Source organism: Trachypithecus francoisi, unplaced genomic scaffold (genome assembly GCF_009764315.1).
Source record: "Trachypithecus francoisi isolate TF-2019V2 unplaced genomic scaffold, Tfra_2.0 Lachesis_group4, whole genome shotgun sequence".
NCBI lineage: Eukaryota > Metazoa > Chordata > Mammalia > Primates > Cercopithecidae > Trachypithecus > Trachypithecus francoisi.
Window position 1 is genome coordinate 75,318,658 of NW_022681469.1, and position 23,964 is coordinate 75,342,621.

Here is a 23,964-nt window from a genome sequence, read left to right on the forward strand (position 1 = left end):
CCGTTTCATATCGACATATGATCCATACATATGTATATATGTATGTGTATATTTGAAACCAAAAGTTTTGAAATACAATATGTCCTCTTACTACTTATAATGAATGCTGATGTTTTTCTATTCTATCCTTTTTGTTTTCTTTTCTCAATGTTCTTCATGACCTATTAGATTGATTCACAACCTCTTTAGGTCACAGTCAGCACTTTGCAAACTACTGCTGCAAATTTTTTTGTGAGGTAAATTTTTCTGTGAGAAAAGGTACTGCTGTACCTTTTCTGTGAGGAAGAGTTGAACTGTTGATGTATCAGTCAAGGTCAACCAAAGAAGCACCGCCAGTAGAAGATACATTTTAAGAGATTTACCACAAGGAATTGGTTTATGCTCATGTGGAGTCTGGGTATGAAGGTCTGAAATCTGTAGGGCAGGCAGTGAAGATGGGAGGCTGGAAGCCTCAAGCACAAGTTGAAGCTGCTGTCACAGGCAGAATTTCTTTTATCTTCAGGAAACTTCAGCTCTGCTCTTCAGGCCTTTCAACTGATTCAATCAGGCCCACCCAGATTATTTAGGATAATTCCCCTTGCTTAAAGTCAACTGATTTTGAACTTTAATCACATCTACAGAATACCTTCAAAGTGACACTTGGATTAATGTTTGATTAAATAACTGGAAACTATAGCCTAGTCATGTTGACATATGGAAAGATCATCATAGCTTTGTGCAGTGGCAGTATCGCAGCAAATGAGGTTTATCCTAGATGTGATTATAGCTAATTGAAAACTTTTCCCAATACCCCGCCGTGATGACTTACAATATAGTCAGCATTGACATTTTTTGGCAGTCTCAATGGAGATTGAATAAAAATAAATGTAAAAAAAAAGAAAAAAGAGACTATCATAGTACTGTGAAGAGCCTGATCATCAACCATTTTTATGTAAGGAATAGGAATCCATTTTAGTTTGCCAATCACTTTATATCACATTCCTTTTCTCCTCTGTACTAATGTTAACCTTCTTGAGATCCTCACCCATTGTTTGGCCTCATCCATGTTTTGGCATTCTCTTCCACTACCCTGGGTAAATGTATGTACGGTTCCTGGGAGTTTTACAGAGGTCCTTGTGTTGAGAGCCCCGTTGACTTTAGCCCACAGTTGTTTCTGATGACCTCCTTGAACGAACAGTTAAGTTCCTTTCAAGGCTGTTTCATTCTGTTTCCAGGTAAAATTTGGGGCTTGAGGTACTCTTCCCAAGGTACCCAAGACCTCAGAGTTTAGTGTTTGCTTCTCATGATACTCTTTACCCCACCCTCCCTTCCATTCAGAGGTCTAGTCACCCCGGGGGATTTTCATGGGAGAGTGTAAACTTCTGTACTGGAGAAGCTTAAAATCTTTCTTTCCATTTTTGTGCTCAAAAGAAGCTCTCAGACCCTCTTTGGTGTGCCCGGCATCCCCTTATCCCCATTTCTCCTCTGTAATCTCACTGCGTGTGCACACACAAGCACCTTGTATTGGTCCTCTCCATCTGTTTTCTTATTTAGACAATTTAGACTAATTTTCCTCTATGGGCTTTTAGAAGCACAGTGCTGGCAGTTGTAGTAAAAGAAGCAGGAAGGACTAACTGCTGAGACACATGCCAAAACAAAAATTGATTTACTAACTTAACTTGCTGCATCTGTACAAGAGTATTTACTTCTTGGAATGAGAAATCAGTTATTTCACCTAGGAGATTGTCCATTCCCCCAAAATGGGTGCCAATTGGGTTAATTAGTTAAATGTTTCTGTGATGAGGACACCTGTCCAGTTTCCAATTTATTTCATGCTGGCCACCAGTTGTCAGTTAGCAAAACATGTCTCCAGTTTAAAACTCTGGCTGAACTGAAAGAGGACATTGCTAATTTCTCATGGATATGTTTAATTGTTTACAATAAATTGAAAAATACTTAGGAAAACATGAACATCAGTGGAATTTCCCAGTTCTCTGTTTAAAAAACTCGCTAATTTAGGTTTAATTGTCTTAGAATTTGTCCAAATTCAGGATGAGTTAAGTTTACATTTATGAAGGATTTTTTTTCCCTGATTACTTTAATGGCATAAACTATTTTTACAGGGAGAACTTATTTTTAAGGCTTCTCCAGGCAATACTATACATTGAAATTTATTAAAAGTCAGTGAAAAACAATATATAGTAACCAGTAAGTCACAAATTGAAGATGGAAAAAAGACTAACCATTGTTTGAAAATGTTCAGTCTCACTAGAATAAAAATGAAAATTAAAATAAAAAAATACTTTTCAAGTATTTTAACAACACATATTTGCTGATAAATGGTACCAATAATGATTGAATTCTGTGTTGTCAAAAGCAAGAGATTTAATCTTATTTCATTAATATTTCTATATATGTGACCTTAGTAAAACTGTACTTATCTTGAAATATTCTTTCACTAAAAATCTTCATATATATGAAAATTTAACTTTTCATATATATGTACTACATATATATTTTACTTATATGTGTGTGTGTGTGCATGTGTGTGTGTATGTGTGTGCATGTATGTATATATAAAACTTTCCACAAAGGCAACCTTAGCTATTTTAAATTTGAGGAGTTTTCTGGCTGGGCATGGTGGCTCATGCCTGTAATCCCAGAACTTTGGGAGGCCGAGGTGGGAGGATTGTTTGAGCCTGGGAGTTTGAGAGTAGCCTGGGCAACATAGCAAGACCCTGTCTCTATTAAAAATAAATAAATAGTTTAAAAACTTAAAGAGTTTGCATCCTCTATATTTGAGGTGGTTGGTGCTATTGATAATACACAAATGCATACTTGATTTTATCATAGACTTTTGTATATGTTTGAATATGAATATGTTGGGGATACAACAATTTACTCCAAATAATATAAGAAGAATACTATGGAGATATGAATTGAGAGTACTTAGTAAGCAGCGTAAGTTGTGTTTTCCAGTATCATCACCACATACTTCTGAAGTCTATTTTGCTCACCCCTTCTTTTGTCCTTAGATAAGAACTGGTTCTGAAAACTATCCCTCTTTGTATTGCATAAGGGAAGAAATACGTGAGAGGTAGGTAATATGGAAGATATGACTGATGCCACTATAAGCAGCCATGCCTGGGTTCCCACAGCCCTGTGTGAGGAAAAGCTGGGAAGAAGATCTAGAACCACCTAGGATGGAAGGTGGTATTCAGTCCCCTCCCTGAGGCCCGTAGGCTTTTGGAACTGAGCTTACAGCAGAAGAACAGACAATAGGGCCTTGACTTGAGATTAATGCTTTTGACATGGCCTGGGGTTCTTTGTGTGATTTATTGTCACTAATGTTTTCCCTTAAAATGAGGTGAAAGGTTCTTAGTTATATTCATCTCTTGGCCCAAATCTTGTGTTTTTAAAGCAAGATAGGATCTTTGCAATCCATACTAATAGTGAGCAAGTGATTCTTTTAGATGGTAGCCTGGTTAACATAGGCTAGTTTATATTGCACTACTAAATGATCCCAATATCTTCTAACAGATGTTTATTTCTCACTGATGTTAAATGTCCATGTTAGGTCAAAGGGAAGCTCCTTGTATTCAGTATAGTCACTAAGGTACTTAAACTTGTAGAGGGTCCATTTCCATCATATATGCTTTCCAGATTCCAGAAATACAAGAAGAAAAAAACACTGAAAGGTCTTGCCTCCGCAGTAAAATGGCTCAGTGACACACACCACCTCTGCTCAGAAACCACTGGCGAGAATTATTTACATAGCCCCACCCCAAGGCAAGAAAGGGTAAAGAAAGAAAATACTCTTCGCACCCAGAAGAAGAACTGGAAATACTGCTTAGCAGCACTAACATCTTCATAGATAGATTGTTTACCTTTCTTTGGGCTAGCTCACATGGATTACAGAAGTGAGCTTACTGTTTACATGAACAAATATAAATTGACCTTTACTTTCTCTTTTTTTCCTATATTTTTGCAAGAAAAAACTTACTTTTATGATTTTTACATGTATTAATCTTTACATTTCCTTTTCCTCCTTTTTGTACATTACTGCTGAATTCAGAGTTTGAGTCATTATGTGGATTTGTGGTTGTGAAGGAGAGCATCTGGCCTATTAATGCCCTCAAATGGGGTATCCCTCAGAAACCTTTCCTTGCAAAAGTAGCTTATGGATATTATCTTTTACCTGGGTAGAGGGGTCTCAGCTGCCTTGCTGACCCATATTTAGTGGAGGGCAGTAAACTAAGTGTTTTGGTTTGGCATTTATAATGCTTATTAGATGATTTAGATATGAGAATGAAACTAGCAGAGTTGTAAAATTAACTAAAAGCTTAACTATCTAAAAAACATAATAATATCATCTAGATAGAAATATGGGTCCCAGATGATCCATTCCTCAAATGCTCAATAGGATTGTGTATTTATGTGGCAGTATTAAAAAATGTGGAACAGATGACTTGCTATAAATAAGCTACAACTTAGAATTCATGCTTTTAGTTAACTTACCATCAAATGTAGGTGTGAATAGTTGAAGACTTGTCATCAGAGAGACACATAGTGATAAGAATTTTGATTAGGTTTCAGAGTCGAGATTGACCCTAGAATCCAGCAGCCTGGGTATCAGAATTGGTCCTGCCTTCTTGCACATAAAAGCCTGATCTCAGAAAGACCCAGTGAGTTGGCCAAGCCCACAGAGTACGGCAGCACAAGTTCTCATTGACAACTGCCTTACATGTGGGCCCCATGCAGTTGCCCCTCAGTATTCTTTCCTACTGCAGTCCTAGCTAGGTTGGCTTTTTCTTTTCTAAGCTAGGAGTTTAAGTATGGAAGTAATGATATTATACTTATGAAATGCTTTAACTTGTCAGAAATGTCTTTGTAGCTTGTAGGTGTTGTAAATCTGTGGTCTTATTTCTACTTACTTGTAAGGAAGTCATATTCCAGACTATCCTTGTCAAATACCAAAAAGTTCAGTTTTGCAGCCAGAGAATATCCTGTTTGAAGGACTTTGTGATGCCTCATTTTATGAGTCAACATTGGTAGACCACAGTACCCAGATATGTGGGTAAACATTATTCTGGAGTCTATGAAGTATCTTTTAGATGAGATGAACATTTAAAGCAGTGGGCTAAAGTGGATGCCTTCCTTCATGTGGATTGGCCTCATCAAATTCATTGAAGACCTTCATAAAAGAAAGACTGACTTCTATCAAAGAAGAGGGGATTCTGCCAGCAGACTGCCTTTGAACTTGAACTGCAACATTAGTTCTTCCCTGGGTTTCCGCCCTGCAGGCCTACCCTGCACATTTTGGATTTGCTAGTCCCTACCGTCATATGAGACAATTCCTTAAAATAAATCAATTTTAATATAAATATATATAGTATATATAAAAAAACACATACACATATCTTATTAATTCTGTTTTTCTAGAAAACTTTGACAAAGGTGGACTTCCTTGTGTTGCCATTTGAACTAGCATGCTCTCTACCTCCCAGTATGTAGGGTATGTTGTGTTTTTTTTTTTTTGACTTCTTCTTTTTTTTTTTTTGAGACAGAATCTCGCTCAGTTGCCCAGGCTGGAGTCTGAAGTGCAGTGGTGCCATCTCGGCTCACTGCAAGCTCCGCCTCCCGGGTTCACGCCATTCTTCCGTCTCAGCCTCCAGAGTAGCTGGGACTACAGGCACCCGCCACCTCGCCCGGCTAATTTTTTTGTATTTTTAGTAGAGACGGGGTTTCACCGTGTTAGCCAGGATGGTCTCAATCTCCTGACCTCGTGATCCGCCCGCCTCGGCCTCCCAAAGTGCAAGGATTACAGGCCTGAGCCACCGCGCCCGGCCCAACTTCTTGTTCTTTAGTAATCCGTGGAAACACTAAAATATGAAAAACCGTGGGAACTCTCTTTACCCTTTTCTGCCTTACTCCCTAGATTGGTTGGTAAAGAGAGATAATTTGTGTCAAATGTCATATTGTCTATAATTTAAAGTACTTTAGCATATATAACATACTAGTCATGGGAGTGACTTTGTTTTAGGACCCTTTAGCTTTCTAGGTATTTCAATCATGAATCCACACACTAGGATTAGTAAGTTATTATTTGAAAGACGCTGATTAGAAGCCTGCACCCAGATATTGGTGCTTTAAATCTACACAAGACAGGGTATTAATGTTAAGTATGTTACAAATAATTGGTGAAATGAATGATATTGAAGATACATGGGTTAGCCTTAGAAATATTTTATGTAACTAGACTTTGGGTCAGGCGAGGGTGGCAAATTAACAACTTTTGGAGTAATACCTAACTAGTACTCCATTTGATCCTGTTTTGTGGTGTGTAAGATTCTGGTGAGTGATCCACTTAGAATGTTAAATGCATCCTACTACAGAATGTAGTTGCAACTGCTTTAAGTAAACCTTTCAAACAGGCTACTTTTCAAAATGACTTTAAGGACAGAAATCTGGGATTTTACAGAGTTTTATGAGATAGGCCTATGAATCTGTTTTTTGCACCTTCCAGTTAAGCAATGTTTTTACATGCAGCAGAATTTAGTTTGAAATTTCTTTTCATTGTAACATACTCCTTATGTTATAAGATTGTAGAGGAATAGGCTATAAAGCCCTCAGCTGTTTAGATCTTTGGAGACTACCAGTGTTTACCCTAAATTGTCTGATGGTTATAAACTCCAGTTTGGCTTACTCCTAACATACTCCCGGGCACACACTGGGCAATCAATACACTAGATAATTCTTCCTATTGTCGATCAGTGAACTAGCCTTAATTTGGGGGAAGAAAAGGAAAGTTGAGATTATACATTGCTCTGAAGCTATTAGAATTCTCCTTTGTGAGGATTGCCAAAGTGGTTTTTGGAATGTTAATATGTGGCTATCTTCTCCATGCTTATTGTTAGTTTCAATTTAGAGCTTATTTTGCAGAGCCACTGAAATCATGTGAAGGTGAGTCAGGGTTCTGCCAAAGAAGCTTGTGATGAGTGTAGCCTGTTTGTGGAAGCATGTGAATGTTTGGCTTATATCCAGTAGTACACTTTGCCAAGCCATCATCTGAAACTCAGCGTGCTAGGACCTGGAACATTTTTCATCTTCGATGTGTCAGGAAGATTTTACAGAACCTGGGCCATAGCCTGAACTGAGACTTTGTGGAAGCATCGTGGGAGATTCCTTCCAGTCAGTATTTCAAGAAAATGCTGAATTTATTTAGACCTGAATTGATTAAAGAAAATGTGTCATAAAGAAGTGAAGGAAATAAGTCTTTTTCTTATTGTTGAAAATGTATTGCTGCTATTTTGAAAAAGTGTTGCAGTTTAAACTACTGAAAATGTATATAAGATAATGATTCTAGTTGAAATCTTATAACAAGCTAATTTTTACTTTATTTGCTTTTCATAGCCTTGGGTTGTTTGTTCAGAAATGTCCTTGCTAACTGTGTTTGTAAACTTGTTACCCCTGAAAGCCTGTCTCTGCTGTGAAGCAGTGGATGAGGTCTTGTTTTGTTTCCTTTGATCCAGGAACCAGAATATCGCTTGTTGGCTCTGAAACAAGAAGTCTTAAATTTAAACATCCTTTGTTTACTTTTCTTAGTGACATAAAACAGGAACAATGTGAAGGTGCTTGAACTACAAAAATACATATATCTTGATGGTGTTGAACATTAGGGCCCAGAATGCTGTTGGCCTTTAGAGTTTTTTGTGTTGCTGGAATACCAGAAGGAGTCATGCTCTGATTATTATTTGATTAATTATCCATATTTTTGTAGAGCAATTAAGGTTAACATAAATAAAAATAATAGAAATATTGTAAGAAAATGGAAAGAATCAAGATCATGTAGATGAAAGGGCTTCCTGGTCAGAAAAAAAACAGAAAGCCTGGCAGGCCGTGAGGCATTGTGTAATGACAGTGCATTGCTCTGGACATAGGTGGGGATTTTGGCAGCCTAATCTATGTTCTAATACTAAGTCAGTTATGCAGATTTTTGCTTAAAGGACATTAAACATCCCAGTGGGTGATATATTCAAAACAGGTTTATGAAAGAGAATATGAGGCTGGGCTCATGCCTATAATCCCAGTACTTTGGGAGACCAAGGTGGGAGGATCATTTGAGACCAAGAGATCAAGACTAGCCTGTGCAATATGGTGAGACCCTATCTCTATTAAAAATGTTTTTAAATTTAATTTTTAAAAAGTATGATGTTAATAGTAGGTATCAGGGTAAATATTATCCCTCGTATTACCCTGGGAAAGCTTTTCCTCTCCCCTCATTGAACCAAGCATAATTACAAGAACTATTTCATTTTATTTTCATAATACTCTTATGGGGATAGGCATTATTATTATAATAACCATTTTGTAAATAAGGAGACTGAGGCTTAGTATGGTTTTACAACTTGGCAAGTGCTGCATACCTAAGGAATTTAGGGGGCTTTAAATTAGGTTAAAATTGGGACCATACCAATTGGAGATCATATGAATTGGGAATATCTTTTTCTATATCTGCATCATGCTCTTTGGCTTAATGATATATATATCTCCGGGTCTTCTGTGTCAGTAAAGAGATATACATCTCTTCAGTCACTGCATTGAATTACATATTTGTATATATCATAATTTAGCAAGCCATTTTCTCTACTGGTGGACAATTAGGCAGTTTCCTGCTTTGGGCTATTACAGATAGTGCTGTAATGAACCTCTTTGCAAATACATCTTTGTACACATTTGCAAGTATTTCTGTAAACACAGATGTGACATTATTATGTCAAAGACATTTACATTTAAAATACTGATAACTACTTTCTAACTATGCTTTCTTCTTCAAGAGTATCCTTTTTTCTATATTCTCACAAACACTGGATGTTGTAGTCTTTTTTTTTTTTTTTTTTTTTTAGAGTCTCATTATGTCACCCAGACTTGAGTGCAATGGCGTGATTTTGGCTCACTGCAACCTCTGCCTCCCAGGTTCAAGCAGTTCTGCCACAGCCTCTCGAGGTACATGCCACTATGCCTGGTTAATTGTTGTATTTTTAGTAGAGATGGGGTTTCACCATGTTGGCCAGACTAGTTTCAAGCCCCTGACCTCAAGTGATCCGCCCTCCTAGATCTCCCAAAGTGCTGGGACTACAGGCGTGAGCCACTGCACCCTGCCTGGATGTGGTAGTCTTTTAAAACAATCTATTCTTATGGATGAATGCATAGTATATCCTTGTTTTAATTTGCGTTTGCTTAATTTTTAATAAAGCTGAGCATCTTTACATCATTTATTGGACATTAGTATTTCTTCTTTGTTCAATTCTCAATTTCCTTTACCTACTTATACACGCAATTGTTTGAGTTGATAAAGCCCTTTATAAATTAGCAATATTCATGTTTCATCTAAATATTTGGTCATATTTTCTCCTAATCTGTGAGTTATAACTTCATTATGGTATATTTTAGTGCTTAGAAGTTTTTAGCCTTCGTTTTTAATCAAATTATTTATTTCCTTTAGAACTTCTAGGATCTGTGAATTTCTTTCTAACCTGTTAGCTAAACATTGTCCCAAATTTTCTTTTGGCATTCTTTACATATGTATTTATTTTTGTTCTGAATTGTATTTTTCTTCGTGATATAAGTAGGAATGTTTTTCCGGTAGATATCTAATTCTTTTCATAATTTATTAAATAGACCACTCTAACTAATTTGAATAGAAAAGAAGAGGAGTGGAACAGAATAGAATATAAAAATGAATGTATCCCAGAGCTCAAACTACATTGCCTTAATAAGTGAAGTTTTATTATGTGTTTTGATATCCACTAGGGCCTGATTCTACCCTTATTCTTTTTCAAACTGCTTGTTAGTTTCCATGAAAAATGTAGGTAGGATTTTATTTTTTATTGCCCTGAATTCATAAATTAACTTAAGGTAAACTGATATTTACAGTTATTTAGGAATGTGGATGTCTTCATAATATTAAGGATTTTAATCCTGGAAAATAATATGGCATTGCACATTCTTCAGGGCTTTTTGTACTCATCACTTAGTTTTATAGAGAGAAAAATTCTTGTATATTTATGGCTGGTAATTACTAAGTATTGTTTTGATCATTTTGTTGTATTTTCTAAATTGTTTTTGTATATAGGTATTGAGTTTTAAAAGTTATATCACTTTACTGAACTGTTATTAGTCCTAATAGTTTTTCTGTTAAAGCTCTTGGATTTTCCAAGTAATCAATTGTTTAATCTACAAATAACGACTTCTGGCTTTTCTTTTTCAATAATTTGCAGCATTTTCTGCATGCCTACTTAATTTACAAGCCTATGAGTAAGCTGAAGATGAAGAGTATATTACATTGTTTATTTTCTTTTTTTTTTTTTTTTGAGACGGAATCTCGCTCTGTCACCCAGGCTGGAGTGCGGTGGCGCGATCTCAGCTTACTGCAAGCTCCGCCTCCCAGGTTCACGTCATTCTCCTGCCTCAGCCTCCCTAGTAGCTAGGACTACAGGCACCTGCCACCACGCCTGGCTAATTTTTTGTAGTTTTAGTAGAGATAGGGTTTCACTGTGTTAGCTAGGATGGTCTCGATCTCCTGACCTCATGATCTGTCCACCTCAGCCTCCTAAAGTGCTGAGATTAAAGAATGAAATGGTGGCATAGTCATCTCATTGCTAGATGTCTCAAAAAGTATACACAGTATCATTTTCCAATATGCAGTCCTACTGTTTTAGGTTTGTTTTATTTAATTTCAGAGTACCCTCAAATGAACTTTATAAACTAGCCCAAACAGGGAAGAACATTTTGATATCAGAGTGTTTGGATTCCTGAAAAAAAAAAAAAAAATGTGGGGAAGGAGTTATTTATTTGAAACAGTTCTTTCATACTTACTTTATATATAGGCACACATACACATGTTTATTTACTTACTAGTACTAGTGAAATTGAGCAATGTTCCAGAATGAATACTATGTAAACCACTGTTTTGCAGTCATAAACCTGGACCTATTAGCAGAAGTAGAGACGTCGTAAATATTAATGAATAATTTCCAGTCATATCTGCCAGTGATTTCCAGGACACATGAGATCCAGGTCCAGCTAACTCTTATTTTGTGTGTAAAGCTTGCTCCTATAGGCATTTTCCATTGCAGTATACTCAACTATCAATGTTTTCCAAAAAACTATAGATATGTGTATGTGTGTGTATATATATTTTGGTCTAGGGTCTTATATTTGAAATATACATTCCTTCTCTTCCACACTCAAATATGTGAATTTCTGTTTATTCTTCAAGACTCAGGTCAAGTATCTTTGCCTTCACAAAATTCTTTACTTTCTCAGGAAAATTTAAAACAAATAGTTGGTATATTCTTCTTTTATATCAGTTACCACATTATAAACTGTAAGCTACTAGAAACTATTCCTTCTCCAGTACCTAGCACGATGTCAAGCATGAGTTTAGAACTGTAAAATATTGTTGAATGAATGTGAATAAGCAATTACTAAAAAATATAAAAGGAAGTGAAAGATCAAAAGAGCTAAGAGAAAATTATAAGTATGCCAATTTGAAAAGAATATTAGGCCAGGTGTAGGGGCTTAAGCTGGTAATCCCAGCACTTTGGGAGGCCAAGATGGGAGGATTGCTTGAGCCTGGGAATTCAAGACCAGCCTGGGCAATATAGTGAGACCTCGCCTCTACAAAAAAATTTTAAAATTTAGCTGAGTATGATGGCATGTCCCTGTAATCCTAGCTACTCAGGAAGCTACAGTAGGAGAATTACTTGAGCCCCAAAAGCAGAAGCTACAGTGAACCTACCACTGCACTCCAGCTTAGAATGCAGAGCCAGACCCTGTCTCAATGAAAAAAAAAAAAGAAGAAAAGAAAAAGAGAAGTATTAGCATGGGAAACATGCTAATATTTATGAAATATTGTGAAAAGAGAAATAAAAGCACCAACCCCATACTATGGAAATGTGCATTTTGATGCCATAAGGTTGACTATGGTGTAGAAACATGGTAGAGACCAAAGAGGGATCCAAGTGACACGAGGATATGAAAACATGTTGAAAGTCAGGAGGAAAAACAGTACCCACTCAGGTACAAATCCTACAAATCACACTATTTTGAAAAGCATATACCATTAGGAGCCACATTACATCTGCTCCTATATATGCATATGTATTCTTGGTTTATAAGTTACCATATGTAGAATATAGGAATTATTTGTTTTCCAATAATATAAATGTAAAGTGTCCATAGACCAGCAGGGCCAGCTTTGTAGGAAATAGACATAATTTCTTTAATCTTTGGCCTTCTGTTCTGCCTTCTGTTTTTACTGTATCTTTTTATAAATATTATTTTAAAGGCTAATCCTAGACTGTACAATTTTTGAGAGGACACAGTTTCTTTAGACACAGTTTAGATGCATAATAATTATTGAATTTAATTGAAAATGCTAGTGTTTGTTATGTATAATATTGGACTTGCTGAATTATACATGTATTTCTTTCATATATTTCTTCCTGTATTAAGAGAGGGGTTGGACAACTACTTCAGTTCCTTTTAAGATAAACATTTCAGCAGAAATAAGGACAATCAAGTTTCTTATGGCTATATCTGAAGGCCACATTTAGTTGTCTTTTAAATGATGTAGGTAAGAAATAAACAGCTGTCAATATCCTGTTTGCTGTACAGCTCTTAAGCGATATTTTCATAATAATTTCATAGAAAGTTTCAATGATGATTTAATTTAAATGTATATGCAAGTAAAATGAGGGATGACAAGAGCCCAAGACAGTGTTAGAATGGAGATCAGGTTCAGCGATCCTGTGATTGAGATAGCATGATAATACTGGCACACTGCTACTTCAGGGCTAGAGGTTTAGTTTGGTTATTTGCTTAGGTAGCTTCAAGATGCTTTACCTTAGTTTTATTGGGAAACAGCAGAGCGTTGCAGCTAATATGGTATATTCTGATTCTATAAAATGCGATAAATATTGCTATTCACATAATGTGTTCTGTGGCTACTTTGTCTCTTAAAAGTGGTACTATCACTTATCCATTTTAAAAATTAGTAAGTTACTTTTATACTGACTCAATTTTCCTTTTCTTAACATCCCAATTGATTTTAAAGACAAAACAGTTGTTTAGAAGAAATTCATCACGTGAATGTTTAAACTTACATAGTTTGGGATACTTGGCAGTTTCTTTTTTTCTATATTATCATCTTGTTGGCCTCTTATTACAGGTTTTCAACACATACTCCAATGAAGACTATGACAGGAGAAATGATGAAGTTGACCCTGTGGCTGCTTCAGCTGAGTATGAACTTGAAAAACGTGTAGAAAAGCTGGAACTTTTCCCAGTGGAACTAGAGAAAGGTTCGTGAGTGCTACAGTGTTAATATCATTATGTTGCTATGTTAATAATACAGAATTATTTTTCCAAAGTGTAGCCTTTTTTCTAATGATTGGATAAAATTTTAATTCTCACAGAGGATCTTATGTATTAAGTTTCAAAAATAGTTGATATGGATTCTGAGTAGATGGTGGATTCAAAGTTTTACTCCCAACTGAAACCCATCTATCTTAGCTGGCTGGGATGGTGGTTAGGACCAGGGAGGTATGAGTGAGGCCTAATGCTTTGTTGGTATTCCTGGAAAGGGCTGCTACAGCTGAGAGCCCAGAAAGAGCTGGTATATGAGAGCTTGGGGCAAATGGTTGTTTTCTTTTGTTTTGGTGGATATTTGGAAAATTATGGAGATTTTTAATGAAGGCAGTAGGATCCAAGGAAATTTTAATAGTAGGGCTGCATCCTCTCCATCTCTGAGGGGAGAAGGTTGAAAGAGAGCAGGGAGAAGAGGGAGCAGAAAGGCTTCCTTCTGATTTCTCTCCCAGGACTAACACCCTGCTGACTGTAGTTACTGCTGACCCATGGGATCAGAGATTGCTATGTAAGATGTAAGGTGGGCACCCAAGAACTGAACTGTCACTCAGTGAACGGAGAAATAACACCTCTGAGAGATCTTTGAAAACAAAAGAGTAGAACAAACAGATGATAACTTGAATAACAAGAAAAAAAGAAACAAAAACCTACCCAAGGATATTCAAACATGGTTTAAAAAAAGACATTTGCAAATGATGCCTCTAACAAAGGACTAATATTCAGAATCTATGAGGAACTCAAATACTCAACAACAGCAACAAAAAAAGAAACCCATTAATAAGTGGGCAAAGGACATGAACAGATATTTCTTTAAAGAAGACTTACAAGCAGCCAACAAACATGAAAAAACACTGCACATCACTAATCATCAGAGAAATGGAAATCAAAACCACAATGAGACACCATCTCACACCAGTCAGAATGGCTATTACTAATAAGTCAAAAACAGCAGATGTTGGTGAGGATGCAGAGAAGAGGAAATGCTTAGATACTGTTGGCGGAATGTAAATCAGTATAATCTCTGGAAAACAGTGTGGAGATTTCTCAAATAATTGAAAATAGAACTATCATTTGACCAAGCACTCCCACTACTGAATATCTACCCAAAGGAAAAGAAATGATATCAAAAAGAGACTTGTATGTTTAACAGAGCACCATTAAATGGAAATAGTCTTGGAAATAGCAAAGTCATGGAATCAACCTAAGTATTCATCAATAGATGACTGGATAAAGAAAATGGAGCATATATACACTATGGACTACTGTGCAGCTATCAGAAAGAATGAAATCGTGTCTTTTGTAGCAACATGGTTGGAGCTGGAGGCCATTATCCCTACATGAAATAACTCAGAAACACAAAATTATTTGCTGCATGTTCTCACTTATAAGTGAGAGCTAAACAATGGGTACACATCAACATACAGAGCAGAGTAATACACACTGGGGACTCCAAAAGGTTACCAGGGTGGGAGGGAGATGGGGCTTGACAAATAACCACTTGTCGTACAATGTGAACTATTCAGGTGAAGGTTACAATAAAAGTCCAGACCTCACCGCTATGCAATATATCCATATACCACACCTGCACATGTACTCCCCTGAATTTATAAAGATTTTTAAAAAGACATTATTGAACAACTTAGCAACAAGAACAAATTACTTGATTTTGAAATGAAAAATTTCACCAGGAGAATTGAAAAGGTTAATTGTTGTTGAGACTTAAGTTGGCAATCTAGAAGATGATGTTTAAGAGATGTTCCAAAAAGAATTCTCAAATGACAGAGCAAAAATCCAGGAAAAGTCATGAAAGAGCCCCAATATATAAGTTGTAGGCAACAGAAGGGAAAAATGACAGTGGAGAAGGATAGACTAATAATAATCATAGAAGAAACATTTCTTGTGCTTAAAAAAAAAGATCTGAGGCATATATCAGGAAGAGCTTATCCATTTGTGAGTGAGAAGGCTGAATAACCCCAAACTGATCCCACACTGAGGCATAGCCTGGGAAAAAATCCTAATGTTCACAGGTAAAGTGAAAAATCTTTAAAAATTCCAGGCCAAAAAATACCGAAGCAAACAAACAAGCAAAGTTACTTGCAAAGGCAAAATAATTAGACTAGCATCAGACTGCAACACTAGAAGCAGGGAGATGTAGAAATAATTTTACATGCCACTGAGGGTAAAAAGGATGGTGATCCAAGAATTCCATATCCATCCTGGTGAAAGAAAGACATGTGCTGCTATCTAAGGATTTAAAGAACACATTGCCTACATACTTTATCTGAGTAGTTTACTGTCCACTTTAGCAGGGAGGGAGGGAAAAAAAGAGCAGCTTGTTCAAAACAGCAAAGGCGAGGAAAAAAGAGGTGAAAACTATTAAGTATTAAACATACAATTGCTTAAATGAAAAAGTATGAAGAATACTAGTCACATTACATCAAACATGACTGACAGATTACGCCTGTTAAAAGACATTTTCATTTGGGGTTAAAGTGAATTAAAGAGTAATGCTTACATTTTTCATACATTTTTAAATGTAAAAGCCATTCTTAGCCCATGGGCCATACAAACACAACTGGGCCCATCATATTACTTATTTTAGGAGGAGCAAAAAAATGAGAACAATCCAAATATTCATCAGTGGTAGAAAGGGTCTATAAATTGTAGCATACCTAGGCAATAAAATATTACTCAGCAGTGAAAATAGAGGTGCTACAGTTCTTGCAGTAGTATGTATGATTCTTAACATGTTATTGAGGGAAAGTAAAAAATAGCAAACCACAGAAGAAGACATTTAGTGTAATATAATTGCATTTACTTAGATTTCAAACCAAGAAAATTAAATAACATACTGTTTTGGAATACACAAATGAGTAGCTTTTAAAAAGTAGTATTAAAAAGTAGGCAATGATTAACACAGTGTTTAGTATAATGGTCACTGAGGAAAGAGTCAGGGAGGGATATATAGTGGGCTTTTATGATGTCGGTAATATTCTGTGTCTTTGTACATGGATGTTTGTTTTATTTTTATTGTTTAAACATAATGTTTTGTAGATAAATATTTGCTTAAACTCATTTGTATATTGCCATATTTTGTACAAAAAACTAAACTAGATAAATCAAACTAGAAGATAACCAAATCAAATACAATTATTGGAGATTTCAATATATTTCTTTCAGAACTGGACAAATTTATGGACAGAAAACAAAAATCAAGGAATGGGTTAATATAATGAACTCTATTTCAAGCTGTATTTTAAGAGAAAAAGTTTTATCCTTCGGAAAAAATTTTAAAATTTCCTTTAATATGAGAATTTGGAAATTACATAATACATTCCTAGGTAGATATTTGATTGAAGAGAAAATTAAAACTCATATCCCAAACCATCTTGGAAAGGATTGAACTTAAAAAGTCTGTAGCACACAGCAAAACCTTTACTCAGAAGAAAAGCTATATCCTTGATTTCTTTCTTTAAAATAAAAAAATGTAAAAAATAAACAACAGGCCTGTCTTAGAAATCAGAAAAAGTAAACCAAATAAACAAACTAGCAAGGAAGAGTAGTATATGTAAAAACAATATTTATAACATAGAAAGGAAAATCTAATAAAATAAGGTAACACAAATCCTTTTCATTGAATACATCTATAAAATATATCAATCATAATACTGAGTGGTGAAAATTGAAAGCAAATTTATGCAAACTAGGAATAGAAGACAAATATATAGTGTTACTAGAAAGGATCAGTCAGTCACTGCGTTTCTTTGTCAAATGAGGTGAATGCCCAGAAATAATTTATGTCCTAACAAAATTTGAATTACCAGAATCAACTTTAATAAAATAGACTAATTGCCATAGAAGAAACGAGAATGGCAACTAAAGATAAAACATTAAAATGTCATCAGAACTGGATGATTCTATTGTACCTTTAAAGAACACATAAAACCAGTGTTATTTAAACTATTTTAGATCGTAGATGATGAAGGAAAACTCTTCATTTCATTGAAATACCATATAAGTTTACATCCAAAACTAATGTACTACAAAAAAGATTGCTATGGTACAACTACAATTGTGAATATATATTTTAAAATTCTAAATGAAATAAAATATCAAATAAAGAAATAGTTAAAGAGAAAAGGCCAGGTATGGTGGCTCGTGCCTCTAATCCCAGCACTTTGGGAGGCCGAGGCGGGCAGATCACGAAATCAGGAGGTTGAGACCATCCTGGCTAACACATGAAACTTCATCTCTACTAAAAATACAAAAAATTAGCCGGGCTTGGTGGCATGCACCTGTAGTCCCACCTACTCAGGAGGTTGAAGCAGGAGAACCGCTTGAACACAGGAAGTGGAAGTTGCAGTGAGCCGAGATCGCGCCACTGCACTCCAGCCTGGACGACAGAACGAGACTCTGTCTCAAAAAAAAAAAAAAAAAAGAAAGAAAGACTTATTAAGATCAAATGGGGTTTTAGATACAAGGATCCAGAATGGTTCATTATTCAGAGATTTATCCACATAAAATTTCAAGGAAAAGCCCTTAAATTTTTAAAATTTCATGTCAAATTGATATGAAAAGATGTCAATTTGGTAACATTTACTACTTGAAAGACTCTGTAAATTATCACATGATGAAAGCTTAAATTTATGCAAACTGTAAATTTGCAATACGAACAGAATTCTATTTCTAAATTGTGTAAACACTAAAGATATTTTAATTAAAACCAGAAATCAAATTTGTAATGCCCTTTAAATGAAATGACCAGTATAAATAACAGCAAATAAAAGATGAATAGCATCACCTTTTGCTGATATATTCATATCCATATATATCTAGAAAAACAAATCGATTCTAATTTAAAATATTAAATTTGGTAAAATAATTTGTGGAGGAAGAGGTTACATCCAAGATATGTATAAAAATCATTTTTTTCCATGTAATCACATTAAGAATTTAGAAATGAAAATGGGAAAAATATTTGATTTGTAGTAGCACCAAAACAACAAAATATTTATTACTAAGAAAAACATGGAATTTATCTAAATAAAGTAATAACTTCTTTTGAAAGACATTTCAATTTGAAAGCAAATTGTAAGACAACCATATTCTTGGATGAGAAGACTCCAAACAGAACTGCCAACAAAGTTGGATTGGGAGAGGAGAATTGCAAAAACCAGTATTAAATTTTTTTGGTAAAATTTAAGTCTGGAGAAATACAGTCTTAAGTATGAAAAAGAATATGAATGACTTAATCTACCACATATCTAAATATAATGTAAAGCTTTTATAATCAGAACAAATTGTATTCAAATGGCAGTTGATCAGTGGAACAAAATAGAAAATCCAGAAAAAGATGTTAGTATGTGTGAGAATTTAATATATGACACCCATGATATTTCAGCTTAGAAGTAATTGTGTGCTTTGTAAATTGTTCTCGCATAACTGAGCATCTATCTGGAAGAGTCTAAAGTTGGACACCTTCATTATAGCATAGGTAAAAATAAATAACTCTACATGGGTTAAATAATAACATATTGAAGATGTCGTAAAGAAAATTCACATGACTGCATGTATCATCTAGGCTTGTGGCAGAAGAGGCTTACTCAAAATGGGAAACCAGAAGTTAGAAAATAAGCTTTGGGCTCCATAGTATGACAATGGTGTCTTCCACAATGACATAGTCCCACTGGCTTTGCCATCATTTTATGGCTGTTTTGCCTTAGTGCTTTGCTTGTCCCTAGGAATGTATAGAGAAGAAGACAGGGTGCAGCTGGGTTCTTGATGGGGCAGCCACAGGAGTAGTAAGTGGCCTTTAAGGATGAGGTTCCAGACTTCACTCATCTTAGAGAAAGCTGTACATAAATAAGATGCTGGAGAACATCAGTCTTCTGGTCTCTGTGCATTGATTGTGCTCTTTGTTGTATTGCCCTTCAGTCATCACGTTGTCCTTGTAGGTAATTTGCATTAGAATTGAGGATGGCTTAAGTTAATATTGCTTTTTCTGCAACTGGATTTTCAGCTCTGCAGATCTGAGTAATTTTCCAGTTAAAAGCAATGAGAGGAGCAATGGAAGGAAAAAAGAGAATTCTACCAAGACGTGAGTCTAGGCAGAGAAAATGGATTTAGAAACCAAGAAGTAATTTTCACTCAAGATAGTTGCAGGAAGAAATTATTTAATGGTGTGACAGTATGGAGTGTTCACATTTGAGAGGAGCCCTTTGTACAGTAATGAGTATGGGAAAGTTTGACTCACAGCTCTACGTTGGTTTGACATGTGATAAGTTATAATGAAGAGAAACCCTGTGAGTGTAATGAAAGTGAGCAAGAATTCAGCAAGAATACCAATACATATATACACCAGAGATTTCATACAGGAAAGAAATTCTGTGGTATTTTTCAGCATGGAAGAGGCTACTTTGATCGTCTCTTAAGCAACACAAGAACAATACACTGAGGGGAAAAACGTACATGGATGTAAACACTATGGGAAGGCTTTCAGCAATCATTCATCCTTCATCAGTGTGAAAAAAATTCATTTTCTTAAGAAACCCTATGAATGTGATGAATGTGAATAAGAATTCAGCCATCTGCTAACCTTGTACACAGAAGAGAATTCATGGTGGGAGAGAGGAAAACCCTATGCATGTAACCAGTGTGGGAGAGCCTTCAGCACACATCTAACCTTCATGTATACAAGAAATCTCATTCTGTGGAGAAATTTTAAAACTATAATGAATGTAGAAAAGTCTTTAACAAGATAAATCCTCTTGATGAAATCAGTCTTTATACCAGAGAAACAATTGGAATAAATATGAGAAATCACATGTATATAAACATTCTAAATGTAATGAATGAGGAAAGTCTTCAGAGATTATTTATGTTAGTCAACATTAAAGTTTTCACACTAAAGAGATACCTATGCCTAGAATCAACGTGGAAGTGCCTTCAGCAGGGGTTTGCATGAGGAAGCTCATCCAGGGGAAACACTGTAAAGATTCCTTTAGCATACAGCTGAGCAAACAAATCACACTTTTGCCAAGTGACATCTTTTAAAATGTATATAGAATAAAAATGTAAGATTGTCAGGTGTACTTGGAAATACTTCAGGCATAAGTTGGTGGTAAGTGATAATGTATGAGATGAACCTTCATCCAAAGAATACTAATTACAAGAATCCTGACTGGGTGTGGTGGCTCATATCCATAATCCCAGCACTTTGGGAGGCTGAGGCAGGAGATTGCTTGAGCCCAGGAGTTTGAGACCAGCCTGGGCAGCATGATGAAACCCTGTCTGTACAAAAAAAATACAAAAAAATTGCCCAGATGTGATGGCACATGCATATAGTCCCAGCATCTCGGAGGCTGAGGTGGGAGATCACCAGAACCCAGTAAGTTGAGGCTGCAATGAGCCATGATGGCGCCACCGCACTCCAGTCTGATCAACAGAGTGAGACCTTGTCTCAGAAAAAAAAGAAAAAAAGAAAAAATACTTAAGAAAGTAAAGGTTATTGCTGAAAAGTCTTTTAAAAGTGTCATTCTGTTGAGTATATGGACCAGTATCTCTTTAATAATCCAGTGCTGTTGATTAATTAGTATTTTTATGCTACTAGTAAAGCATGATTACAAAGACTTGAGACTATCAGAAAATAACCTTGAACTTTAACTAAAACATGTGGCACACAAAATAGTGTATCTTTTATATATTCACAGAAAGGACAAATGGAAATATGGATAAACACGTGATTTGTAAATGAATAAAAAAAAAAAAAAAACTGTTACGCAGTATTGTTCATAGGACCAGTAAAATGGAAACAAAAGTGAGTACCTATGAATACAGAATGTTTGGATACATGATGATGCCATCTCACCATGAAATATTATTCAGTCATTAGAATAATTTAGAGCTATGAACATTGAGGACATTGATATCTATGACATATCTTTTTTTATGTTTTATTTTTTTGTCTTTTTTTTAGACAAGGTCTCGCTGTGTTGCCCATGGTGGAGCGCAGTGGCATGATCTCAGCTCACTGCAACCTCTGCCTCCCAAGCTCAGGTGATCCTCCCACCTCAGCCCCCAAACAGCTGGGACTACAGGTGCGCCCCACCATGTCCAGCTAAGTTTTCTATTTGTAGTAGAGATAGGGTTTCACCATGTTGCCCAGGCTGGTCTTGAACTCCTGGGCTCAAGGGATCCTCCCACCTCAGCCTCCCAAAGTGATGGGATTACAGACATGAGCCACTGTGCCCAGATGCTTCACTGGTTTTTAAAAAGTAAGCTGTAAAGAGAAATGGTTATAATCTCACTTGTGTAAGCAAATAACAAGGCAAAACAAGCTATATATACACACACACACACACATGTATATATATTATATATATACACACACATACATTCATATATGTCTAATTGAATGTATGTATGTATTATAGTTGTTGATGAGTATATATTCTTGGGTATAGAAGCACAGAGGAAAGTACTCAAATACACACACTATCTTTTTTTTTTTTTTTTTTTTTTTTTTTTTTTTTTTGAGACAGAGTCTCACACTAGTACCCAGGCTGGAGTGCAATGGCACGATCTTGGCTCACTGTAACCTCCGCCTCCTGGGTTCAAACGATTCTCCTGCCTCAGCCTCCAGAGTAGCTGGGACTACAGGTGCCTGCCACCACACCCAGCTAACTTTTTGTATTTTTAGTAGAGACAGGCTTTCACCATGTTGCCCAGGCTGGTCTTGAACTCCTGGCCTCAAGCCATCCACCTGCCTCAGCCTCCCAAAGTTCTGGGATTACCGAAGTGAGCCACCGCGCCAAGCCACATGTACTATCTTATCAACATGAATAAACAAGTAAAGAAGAAAAGACTATATAAATGAAGGAGGAATTCCAGATATGTTGTGATCACATTTATTTAAAATTATATGTTTGAATGTGTGTACTCTTACGCCTAAAATAATTTATTGCATTATTTAGAGAATCTAGGTTTTAAGGCAGAGTGACTATTCAATAACAAAGTTGTTACCTTTTCTTGAGACCACAATGCATAACCAATAGTAGTAGTAAAATGATGCTAAATGCATGGGCCTTTTGGAGGATCTTATTAGATACCCTTACTGCCTACCTTAGAAAATAATTCTGCTAAGGCAAGCATGTTATTGTCCTATCCATAAGGAAAAATAAAATTAGAGACAGCAAATAGTTCTCACCAGCTAATTGCAGACTAGTGTAAAACTTAGGTTGTTTCACCTCCCCCCTTTTTTTCTTTTTAATAGATGAGGATGGTCTTGGTATAAGTATTATTGGAATGGGTGTTGGAGCAGATGCTGGACTTGAAAAGCTGGGAATATTCGTCAAGACGGTAACAGAAGGTGGTGCTGCTCAACGGGATGGCAGGTAAATTAAGGGCTGTTGTTAATAACTTAAAATCTTTAGGGAACTTTCCTGTAAGTTTCCTTCAGTTGTAGCTTTTTGCTTTTGTTTGTTGATTTTTTAGGACAGAATTTCAGGTTTCTCAGATATGAGAAATCTTAAAACACTTAAATTATTTTCTGATATGCAGGCAAAATATCTGCTTTCTTTAATTTATATTAGGTAAATGAATGGGTAGATCTATCAGTCTATACCTGTCTTTATCCATATATCTATCTGGTGGGAACTGGGCAGCAACATGGGTGTATATAGTTGAGAATGTGTACTATGGAGGTCAGCACATAGTTTCACTTCAGAAATATTGAAAGAAATGATAGTAGTTCTGGCATCTTAAAAAATGAAACAGGTATATGGTAAGTTAGGGACTTTAATTCTGTATTGTTGGTAATTCTGAAGGTCAGTGTTTCTCCAAATACATTTATGTAAAAACACAGATTCTTGGGTACACCTAAACCAGTAGAATTAAAATCTCCAGTAGAGGGGTCTGGCAGTCTGCACCTTGGATAATTCTAGTACACAGCAGAGCATCCAGATAATCACTGTTTTGTCTTAGCTTTCATAATCTCAAGCTCTATCTATCTATCTATCTATCTATGGCCAAGATTTTGATTAACCCTCATACTTGGCTCTTATATATCAGGGTGGGGCTAGAAGCAGAAGGTAGTGTCTTGGTTTGTTTTGTGCTGCTGTGGCAGAATACCTGAGACTGGGTAATTTATAATGAACAGAAATGTATATGACTCATGGTTCTGGAGGCTGGGAAGTCCAAGATTAAGGGGCCACATCTGATGAGGACCCTGCAGGTGAGTCATCCAATGGTAAAAGGTGCAAAGGCCAAGTAAGAGAGAGCAAGAAGGGCAAAACTTGCTTTTATAACAAACCCACTCTCAAGGAAATAAGTCCACTTCCACGATAGTGACATTAATCTACTTGTGAGGGCAGTGCCCTATGACCTAATCACCTTTTCAAGGTCTCACCTCTCAACACTGTTGCATTAAGGATGGTTTTCAACACATAACATTCAAACCATAGCAGTTGGCAATATAATAAAAGTAGACCCAAATGTCTGACTGCTAAATTCAAAGAAATATTATGTTGTTTTATGTACATTTAATGAATAGCTTTA

At 35.9% G+C, this 23,964-nt stretch overlaps 1 protein-coding gene and 1 non-coding gene across 5 annotated transcripts in view; both read left to right on the top strand.

Moving 5' to 3' along the window:
• The window catches only part of PPP1R9A (protein phosphatase 1 regulatory subunit 9A), a 408,553-nt gene that overhangs the window by 203,268 nt on the left and 181,321 nt on the right, over nucleotides 1–23,964 (top strand). For all 4 annotated transcript variants that reach the window (XM_033192833.1, XM_033192830.1, XM_033192831.1 and 1 more), the window contains exons 3-4: nucleotides 13,214–13,346; nucleotides 22,682–22,802. In XM_033192833.1, the coding sequence (XP_033048724.1) occupies nucleotides 13,214–13,346; nucleotides 22,682–22,802 (254 nt within the window). The remainder of the gene's footprint in view (nucleotides 1–13,213; nucleotides 13,347–22,681; nucleotides 22,803–23,964) is intronic.
• Nucleotides 710–850, top strand: LOC117073936. The gene has a single exon (XR_004433466.1). It is a non-coding gene; the product is annotated as a U4 spliceosomal RNA (small nuclear RNA).